At 40.5% G+C, this 10,987-nt stretch overlaps 1 protein-coding gene across 1 annotated transcript; it reads right to left on the reverse strand.

Moving 5' to 3' along the window:
* Positions 1-3,224: 3,224 nt before the first annotated feature.
* Positions 3,225-6,656, reverse strand: LOC104831238 (chromosome unknown open reading frame, human C2orf50). The gene is made up of 3 exons (XM_010566673.1): positions 6,397-6,656; positions 4,052-4,091; positions 3,225-3,407 (listed from the first exon to the last, which is right to left on the reverse strand). The coding sequence occupies exons 1-3, from the start codon at positions 6,654-6,656 to the stop codon at positions 3,225-3,227; spliced, it is 483 nt and encodes a 160-aa protein (XP_010564975.1).
* Positions 6,657-10,987: the final 4,331 nt, after the last annotated feature.

Raw genomic sequence — 10,987 nt, forward strand, 5'->3', positions numbered from 1 at the left:
AAGGTTGCATGCTTCAATGATTAAGCCAAAAATCCTTGCATATTTTGGCTCCACTTCAGGTATACCTACAGTCTTTCCTATTGTGATCTATTGGACTAAAGTGACCTGTGCAAAGCAGTACATCTGAGAAGGAGTGCAGGGGTGTGTGAAGGTCTTACTGTGCTGTATACATGTAATCACTGCAAGTACCCAGTGCAGGAACTGCCTGGCATCTCAACGGGTGCTTTATCTGATTAAGGGCACAATCAGGACTACACTTCATTAATAGAGGCTTCCTGAAATTGTTGAAAGAAAATTAGTTGTCACCATTCATACATGTGACATAATGACATGAATGTGCTCTTTGAGAAGTGTTCTTACATGGCTGTCAGGAGGGCACTAGTCAAGCCTCTCAGATGCATGCAATTAAGAGAAGCATGTCTAGACTTTGTGAAAAGCATTTTCTATGAGTAGTTACAAGAACTAGAAATACATTTTCTATCAAAAAAACAGGTGATTAATCTGTATTTTAGAGGTGCAATCTATTTAAACCTGGTGTAATTGAAAAAGGATTTTTTACTATTCTTTTTGAATATGTGTGAAAAATCATGTTTGCAAAGTGTATTCTGATCCCAACTCTGGTGTAGTCAGAGAATTGGTGAAAAGCTTTTCAGATGATCATTCAATTTATACACTAAAAGACAAACTCTATTAAATACGTCATTCTTGGCAGATGTGTGTGTTTAACCATCAAAGGTGGAGATTCCTCAGGGAATCTATTTCAGAGCTGTGTTAGCCTTACTGCTAGCTTCCTAAAAAGTTAACATGATTCTTCCTTGCTATAATTAAAGCCTGTTATTTTTACTATTGTCTGCCACTTACATGAAGTGCAAATTATTCCTTTTCTCATTTCAGAACTCTACATGTATCTAAAGACTGCCATCCTCTTCCCAGACTGCTTTTTCCTCTTCAGGTTAAACTTTTAACAGTCTTTTTAATCTTTCCTCATAAGACGTATCTTCCCGTACTCCAGTTACCATCACTGCTTCTCTAGGCTCTGCCTAGTGGCCCACATTTTTACTGTAAGACATGGAAGGTCTTGTCAAAACTGAAGAAGTGCTTCAGCTGAAACAATGCCAGTGCTAAGTGAAGTGGGAGGATTAAATTGTGCACTGCTTAGGCCATCCTCTTTCCCATACCCTCCATTTTGTGGGAACTCTCTGGGAGAGGGACTCTCTGGATTCACACACAGCAAACAGAGTCAAGAAGCTGGAATTATTTAATGTCCCTTGAAATTAAAAAGGAATTGTGTAACACTGTCTTGCTTAACTTCGTGTCCTTTTCAGTGGATCACTTGGATGTGGAGTGAGTGCCATCTGGAGGTTAGGAAACGTGGAGCTCTGTGTGCTTTCATGCTGAAAAGCAAAATCCCCATGCTTTATAAATGAAATGTTCTTACCTGAATAGGAGCTTGAGCCTGACAGATACTGGACATCTGCCACTCAGTATAGAGCTTATGACCCATAGCAAGACATGAGGCTGCTCAGTATGTCTCAGAGTAAGGCATGCAAGTGTAATGACTTTCAGTATTATGCAATCACCAATAAATATGTAACCTCTGAGTGGCCTGTACAGTTTTTGGAAGAAGCTCTGAACAACGTGTGGACAAGGAAAGGCTTGATCTCCTCTCCCTCCTTCAGATGTTTGAAGATAAACCAGTTCCTTGTGCAGTTTTCTGCTCACGGGAGAGAACAGAAAGCATTTTAGCTGAACAAGAAGGTATCTTTTTTAAAGAGTAGGTTCCCATTTGGTGTGCCTGAACACAGTTGTCTATCGCAATTCATGTCTGCACAGAGTGGAACCAGTCCTCCTCACTTGGGCTGATTGCATGATGTGGTCTTCCTTCTCTAGCTGTCATCCTAAAAGCCTTAATCCTCCAGTTCTCACTGTGTTGAGAAAGCCAGGAGGAGAACTGCCTGGTGCTGTGACTTCAGTGAGTGGGATTTGGCTTTTCTTTCTACAGCATCTTTTTGTTTTTTTCCAGAGACCACTCGGGTGTTGACAGTGATCACACTCTTCCATACCACCTCTTGTGCTTTTGAACTCTTTCTGCTGCTGAAGTCTGATAAAAACAAATAGCCTTAGTTGCAAAACATAAGTATACGCATCTCCACCTTAGTCTGGTGAGAGATTGCAGCCTGTTGTATCAAGGCAATGCTTATGGCTTCTCTGTTGATCTCCACCTAGGACTGAGCATGATTCTACAGAAGCTACACAGAGTTCAAAAGGCATATATTGTATGTACTCTCTCCATGCTCTGCTGATTACTGCTTTTTCCCTACAGAACAACAAGGTCATAAACAAAGTTTGCACCTATATAATGAAGATGCACTAGCGAACAGGCTTTAGGTATTGTGTCAATTTAGCTTGGTGATGGTTTCTCTGGGCAACCACAGATTTTAGGAATTATGAACCTGTTAAATTCCAGGCTGATGGTCCTAAGAATGTAAGACAGGTTGCTGAGACAACACGCCTTCAGAGCAAAATGTGAAAGCCTGCTTCCTTGTCAATGAGTTTCCATCAGCTAAACCAGAAAAAAAGAATAAGAGAAGGGAAACTGAGAGCAGCAAATCTAAAGAAACAAAACCAAAAACTAGTGTGAAAAAAATTTGGTCTCCCTCCCTTAGCAGGGAGGGGTGAAAAAGCATAGAACATGTCTCACGTGACTTAAATTTTATTCTTTAGAGCAAGCTTAAACATGCAGATGACAGAGGCTGATCAATCCTTGGCTAACTACATGAAATGCAACAAGCTGCTGCATTTTGTTGCACTGACTTTCAGAATTGAATGTATATTGTTTATGTTGGGATTTATCTGAGTGGGTCTTCATTAACTGTTTATTTTCACGAGATAAAAGTTCAGGAAGAAATTGCCTTTTGGCTGTAATCTTGTTCTTTCTGATGTTCGTGGCAACCTTACTGTAGACTTGCATGGGAAGATGGATGAGATCTGTAGTGCTAACTCTCTATATATGGCCCAGTTCCCCCAAATACAAAGAATATTGCCTCCTACGACATTGTTAGACAACATCCATCTTTGGTCTTGAAAGAAGGTCCATGCTAGACAGTAGTATTGGTCTCTCTGAGAAAAAGATTGTGGAATTTTTTACATGCTGTGGAGTCTGTTGGCTAGAACCATTCAACTTGCTTTGTTACAGTTGTATTTTTACTGAAGCACTAGGAAAGCTAGAGCTCACCCTCAAGTTTCCTCTTTCGTGCTCCACTGCTGAAGAAGTAATCTATGTTTACCAGAGCCCTGCCAAGTTCAGTATTCATTCGACTGCCAACAGTCTGGTTGGTCGAGTTGGGAACTTTGCTTGAGAACACAGGCATATAGTTTGGCAGAGGCTTCTGCTCCTTTTTCTTACCCTGCATGAAACAAAGACCGTTAATAAGTTTTCAGAATTACATCCATTGCTTGTTACGAAAATACAAGTTACTGAGATTATTTATAATATCAGCACTTTTGCTTTTGAAATTAGTATTTGAATGTACTTAAAGATGTCATACTGAATGTATGATGTGAAACTGTTGGAAGAAATAACAGGAAAAAAAAATTGGTTTACTTTGTCTTACATGGGAATAGGATAACACAGGGAAATGAATAATTTTCAAATACGTTGCATAAAATGTCAGCTGGGACAGAAGTTAGCCTGCTCTAGAATGGTCATGATGTGGGAGGGTTTTTGTTTAATTTTTAGTAAGTGGCTTGGATTTCAGCATGACATTATCCTACAAATTTTCCCCTGGGAAGATGGTTATTCTAGCACTTGTCTTTCTATGGAGTTGTTAATACTGAAACAGATTGAACACACGCACATACTGTATTTCTTTATGGTGTAAGCAGCAGATGAAAGGCACTTCAGTTGTCTTTTATTTTTCCTAAAGATTTTAGTCTTAAAGCATTTGCCGATTATGCCTAAGTATGCTTCAATTTGAAATATTAGCCTGGCACAAATTGAGAAAAACTAAAAAGAGCCTGGATTACAGTTGAATGTTTGTTTAAAACTTACCATTTGGTCATAGTCCTTTAGGAAACTCCAGTTGTGGTACCTTGGAATAGAAGTAAAAAATGCAGTGAAAATATTCTGTCTTTAAATAAAATAGTTAATGTTGGTCATATTTGAATCCCTATTTAACTGCTCAATTTGATACTTACAGCCCAGCTCTTACACCTGCAAGCTTTTTGTACTGAAACCTGTCTTTCCTGTGGTGAAGCCCAGGGTTTTCTTTATTCCCATATAAAGCCCATACTACATGAGGAGTGGGGTTTTTTTTGCCAAAGGAATATGAAAATCGCATGTCCACAATGTATTCTTTGCACAAATGCAGATAAATTAGCAAAGTCCTGAGTCACTCTGGCAAACTTTTGTCCCATGCCTTGAGGAAGACACAGCTGCTTATTTTTTAAATGACCGATACTCTGCTCTTACCAATTCTGGTAGGAATTTCCAGAGCTGTATTTGCTGCAGGCAAACACCCATGGGAGTATTTTGTGCAGATAGGCAGCAGTGCTAGGAGCATAATGAGTCCAAAGACCTGAGTTTTGCTCTTCAGGTCTGTTCTATACCTGGTGTGGGACTACAGGGCAATTCCTTTGATTTTCTGTCCTTTGCTTTCCCTGGCCCAAAATGGAGAAAACTAAAGTTCACCTGCTATTGTAAAAGTACTGTGAGATCAAGAGAGTAAACAGTTAACTACAGCTGTATTTGCAGCAGGGCTCAAGGGACACCTGGGTTGACTCTCTGAGCTGGTTATCTGTGTCTATACAGTGGTACATCTAAGCTCATTGATCTAGTGTTGAAGCTGTACATCCTTCTGAATTGAGCTCATCTGTACAGCACAGCCATGTACCACGTGGACCTAGGAGCATTGGATTTCTGTGCTGCACTCCCCCATCCAGTGCAGATAAGCCCTAAGTGCAAGTAAAAGCTGATTTATGATTGTTGTGTTTATCACTATATATCTTGGTGTAGCAGCACAGCATAGAGGTCCTAAAATTTTTTATCTTGCTATGCTAGCCACTATTTGAACATAGCAGATTTGGGTGTTACTGGGTGGTGCTAATTACTGAGAAATGCTTGGGTCTCAGACATTTACCTATATCCACTTCAAGTCAGACCACTAACACATAGCAGCCTTCCCCATCACTGTTTTTGGGATGGGGATGTGGAGCTGAAGGACAGTTCTCTGCAGGCTGTAGCATATGTAGTCTGATGAATCCAGCTTTAGGCATCTGTCCTTCATGTGTCTGTCCTACCCTTTTACAAGAGTTTCTGTCTTCATAGCTAAGACTGGAGAGCAGGACATGCATCAGCTATATGATGTGTTACCTATCTTACCCATGAAAGTGAGTTTGCACCAGTATCCGTGCCTGTGAATCCCAGGGTGCATGCACAGAGAGAGAGTCCCTCTTGGTGCCTCAGCTAGGGAATGGGTGTGGAACATGCTGGGCCCATTTGGGATGAGTCTGAACACACAGCTGTGAAAGAATACATTGCCACCACAGCCCTGGCTTTGCATGCATCAGGGTCCTGATGTCAGCCTTTCCTCAGGTAAAAGGGAAGCCAGACAGGAGTGCTAATGCATCTCTGGGAAAATCAGAGCTGTGATTTGTATCTCCTCCAGAAGAGGACGAGGGTTTTCAGATGGCTTCTTTTCCCATTCTAAAAAAGCCTGAGAGTGATGTTCTTTTTCCTCCCTTTCCTTTAGCTTGGCTAATTTGCAGTTGGAGTTGGATCTGATTTTACTTTTGCTAAGGATATTCTTCTAATAGGCATGCTCATGCTGTGTACTGAAGTATGAACATAAACACTTAAGATGTGGCAGAGACAGAGAGGATCTTCAGTTTCCTTCAGGTCACTGGTGTATACACAGTCAAAGCTTAGGTTGTATGTGTGCAGTTCACTCTGCTGAAACACTCTAACAATGGGGCATGTTCAGTAGATTTACAGATTGGGAATACAAAATCATATTTTGGCAGAACACTCTGTTCAGCTTCCATTTCAGCCGTTTCCAAGAATATGAGAAGAGGTTATAATATCAGTGTGTCTGCAATAAATTAGAAGGGTTGGCACATTTATATCTTCATTGTGGAAATCTCTATAAAGCTAAAAGATACTTAGCATGCAATTCTTTGCATCTTTTCAGCTTAAGCCCAGCATGTCAGGAGATATTAGCATAGATTTTGTCCAGTGAAGGAAAACAGAGATAATATAATCTTAGAAGGAAAGGTGTTAGAGTCTGATCCAAAGTCCCTGCAGAAGAAAATTTCCTTTGATAGTGTAGGCTTTGGATCAAGCATCAGTACCATTGTCAAGATGAGTAGAAGAGGCATGAACTGGAACAAGTGACTTACCAGATTTTTCTTGCTCTCTGTTCAGCCTCCACAGACTCTCTCCAGATCTTATCCTGTTGAACCTGGTCCTGCTGCAGTGCTGCCTGCTCGTCTGCCCAGGCCCGAGTAGCTGGTTGTGCAATGACAGGTCTTCTGGGTTGGGTGCTGCCGAGAGACACAGATGGAGCTGAGGCTGGTTGCCCCAGAGGTGTGGTTGCTGGTTGCCAGGACCTAACCAAGGTATTTCTCCTGAATCCAGAACCCTTTCCCAACTTGTCCATTTTGAGACTCACTGTGTCCCCAGTATTGCTAGGTATATTATGGCTGTTAGGAAAGTTAAACCTGCTATTGTTTGCACTTTCAAAGCTCCCTCTCTCCTAACGTTTTCTTTTAGCTGCTGATTTGGAGTGCCTTCAGAAAATGAACGTGCATGGCAGCACTGACAGGCAGTGCTGGGCACTGTTTTACTTCCCTCTTATTTAATGCTCATTTCCTACTGCTTTATCTTGCTTCGTTGCTTGAATGCTGAGGGAGTTTTCATGGTAACAGCAATTTTGTAGGAAACAACTGTTACTGAAAGCCATCAGATCTCCAGCTGTAACCAGCAAACTCTCAGCTTACGAGGTGATTACTGCTGCTTGCAGCTGAGACCACCCTCTATTCAAAATCCTCAGAACAATAAAGTCTGGTTTAGCAGCAAAGGGTGATGTGGAGATTGCTGCTGAGTATGTCACAAGGACTTTTGTTGTCGTTATGAAGCAGAAGCAAAATCTCCTGAAAGCTGCTGGTTTCCCTGGTGTGTTTACTGTCTCTATTGGAAACAAGTCTGACTTGTGAATATTCACCAGAAAGGCAGTGGAGACCAGTGGGACAGCTGCTGGGGCCTTGAACTCTATTTGGGGCAGAGCTTGTTTGTTGAAAATAAGGTATTTCAACGAATCTGTGCTTTGAAAGCTCCTTATTTTCAGATTCTAAAAAAAGAGCAGCCAGAGATCATCAAAAGTCCTTTTTAAGTACTTGGAGATTTCTGCAGGAGGCATTAAGCAACTATGAGAAGTAGTTTTTCAGTAACTTCAAAGGGTTATTAGTATACAAAGGGAGAATTTTCAAAACAGTGTCCAAAATATCAGTGTTTGTCTTTACAGTCAGCCTCTTGGGCTTTTGTGGTATTAAGTCACTTCCTCAGGTATTTGTGACCTTGCAGGAAAGCAGAGTATTTTAAGTATAAATTTCCTCTGAAATTCTTGACGAACTTGTTTTTGAGTAGTGTGGATTAGCTCCAGATGAAATCAGCCTCTTGCTTCATCTTCCTGGTAAATGCTAATGAACTTTGAATCTACTTTTCTAGGGGTTTTTTTGGCAGACTTGCTTGCAGTCTTGGGAAATACATGCTGAATTTGGCAAATAATTTCTTTTAAAATAGTTACAACTACACAACAATCCAAACACTTCATGTAGACATATTTGAGCAAGAAATACTTCTATATTTGGAAAAATTATTCTGACTTTGAAGGTCAGAATAACATAACTTAAGAAGAGGTAAACTCCACCTCAAACCACAGTGTTTGCTTTGGGTTTGAATGAATTTTTAGTAGTCTTTTTGTTGTTTGTTTGCTTGTTTTTCTGAGATAATTGAAACTGAAACAGTGTTTTTCATCTCCTTCATCCAAAAAGCAAAAAAAGTCATGTATCCACGCAGCATTATCATGAACTGAAGGAATGAACTGTTTGCCAACCTGGCCTGATAGTTGTCTCTGTTCCTCTTGTGGAATCTGCTTATCCTGCTGCATTTGATCCAGAGTCCTCTCCAAGTTAGAGTGTGAGCAGCTGGTTGGAGAATGGGGTCTTAGCAGCATCTAGCTGCTTTAAAAGGAAGCCGAGGCATGTTTGGAAGACCCAGTGCATTAATCAGTGCACATGGGATTTTAGCTCCTGATCAGGTCAGAAAAGGATCCTGATGGGAAGTCTTTTCCTGTGCATGGAACACTTTTTAATTCTTCTTTACAAAGTTCTTGTGTTATTTTAATTCTAATCCTTTCTTCAAGTCAATTTCTGCAAATTAAACATAATAAACTAAAAATGGTTATTGAGCTGAGTGTGTAGCTTCCAAATGACTACTTGTAGCCACTGAATAAACTGGACGGAAAGATTACAAGCAGGTGTTTAAAGTCTTTGCCATTGGGTGGTGTCTGCAAAGAGGCAGGACTTGTAACTACCCTGGTTTTGATGCAGGTGTAGGGCTACGAAGTGCCTCTCAGAACATCTTACTGAAAGGGAACTCATAGGTTAAAGCCAAATCTGTTGGTCTGAGAAGCCCCAGCCTCAGAAAAGAAAGAAGTCTTAACTGTTTAGGACTTCTTTAGGCTTTGAACAAAAGTAAGCTATGAGTCTACATGCAAGTATTGGACACTTCATAGTGTTCAAGCCATTTCTCTGGAAATAATAGACGGGAATGGGATCATGGCTGTTTAAATAAGTTGGGTTTTAAAAAAATTACAATAATGTGACTTTAAAATGTAGCTACTGTTCCAAAAACAGATCACTAAGAGCTAAACTTTGAAAATTATCCCATTTTCTGTTGGGACCAGAAGTCATTAGGGGAGTGGTTATGCACCATTAAAGCACATCAAGGTGAGTACAAGAGTGAAATTTCTGGGTGTTCCTCTAGATTCCTTACTAGATATTACTAGCCCATTTAGGCCATTTACTAGATTAACAGCCCAGCAGAACTGCTGCAGATACTGAGCTGTTTCCCTCATATTACCATCTGCCAGTTTAGTATTTGTTTATTGTAACAATGCAGGGCATTTAAGCAGGGAGCTCATTTGAATTCATGCGACTGATTTACTCTGTGCTTCTTTCATCCTGTAGGAGAATAGGTTGGTGTTTATTGTGGCTTCATGTCATATGTATCTATGTAAATTGATTATAGCATCTTTATTTTTTCTGGTTGGGGACATGAAACTTGAAAAAAGTAATGAATGTCACTGTAGGAGATGGTGCCTTTGCTTAGGAGTTTGGTCTGGGATTAGTTTATCTGACAAGCAGTGTTGGTGTCCATCATTCTAAGGAGGAACTTGACTGAGGTTAGTCTTTTGTTGTTGCCAGTCAAGTGATGATACACACTACAAATTCATCTGTGAAAAATATGTTATTTCCCCCTGTCAAAGGAAAAGATGTCTAGAGAGGTATTTTATGGAGGAAAAAGTTCAGACAAAACGTTTTTATTTGACCACAAGAGGGTATTGCAGTATCAGTTATGCAAGACTTGAGCTAATGTTTGCCCTTATATGCACTGCCTTATTTTTAAAATACATACTTCTCGAAACTGATCATTTACATTAGGCAGTAGTTAAGAAAATTAGGTTTTGCATGCCAGTATTCGATGTCCTTGTCCAGAGGCAATTTCTGAGATGTTTTTTCTAAAATTTGTTTTGGTTTTTATAGTAAGAAGTTACTCAAAGCTCAAGAAGTTCTCATAGGTTTCACTGGAAGCCAGGGACTTCAGAGGCTCATTCCAAAACACTGAAAAACTTAATGGAAATCGCTTCGTTAAATGCAAGAATACATCAGTTACTGAAGGGAAGTAATAACAGGAGATGAATGTGTTGCTCCTTTGGTTGGAAGTGCATCTTGGTCCAGGATGGGCACTGTGAAAGTCAGTGAGACTCTGACCTTATTTTCCCACATAGTCCTACTTGCAGGAATAAGTTCTGAAATCTTTTTTAGCTCATTTGTGTTTCCCAGATTTTTCCTTTACATCCAAGTCTTGTACAGTATACCTTCAATGTTGGTTTGCAGTTTTTTCATAAGTCAGTACTGTGTTGGGATACTTTCCTACAAAAGTTATGTCTTCTAAACTCTAAGGACTGTGTTGCCAAATGTTCATGCCATGTTTTGTACAGTTCAGACCATGGAGGAGGGAGCTAGAAGGATTTCTGGATTCTCCCACTCCTAGATCTGATGCTGAATTTAGGAGAAGATGCATGATATGCCTGCCTGTCTCCCAGCAAGTCTACCTGTAGGAGAAGAAAGATCACAGCCATATCATATTATCTTTGAAGAACAAATTTCCAAGGGGTGTGATAGTGATTTGATGGACAGCAAAGCAATTTTCATACAAGAAAGTTTGTGTTTGTGAGAGATTGCAGAGATTTAAGAAACATACACATTTAAAAACACAAGGGCAGTGTATATTGTCATGTGTAAGAGGCAGGAGCAAAATTGTCATCTGGAGGAGACGGCAGCTCTCTGGAGACCAGCTTTTCAGAGCAGGTCACCATTCAGAAGATCTCTGCCACTTCACAAGTGGGACAGAGACCCACATGGAAATCTTTCAGTATGAGAAGTGTTGTCTGCCTCAAATAGTGACATTTGCATTGTCATCATCTTCCTCAAAGGGATAAAGATCAGTCAAGTCAGTCAAGATTGCGGGCTGGAAGATGGGTCATGTCAGTGGTTAGCAGAACAGGGTGTTAGATGATCGATCAGAGGACACTGAGCACCCAGCAGAGAAGTGACGGATGGCAGAGCATTACTGCAGTGCTTTCTCACTGGCCTTGGGTGTTAACCACCAAGGGCCCTAGAAAGCCCAGAGGTGACAGATCCTGCT

This window comes from Haliaeetus leucocephalus, unplaced genomic scaffold, assembly GCF_000737465.1.
Source record: "Haliaeetus leucocephalus isolate CR32 unplaced genomic scaffold, Haliaeetus_leucocephalus-4.0 Scaffold217, whole genome shotgun sequence".
NCBI classification, from domain to species: domain Eukaryota; kingdom Metazoa; phylum Chordata; class Aves; order Accipitriformes; family Accipitridae; genus Haliaeetus; species Haliaeetus leucocephalus.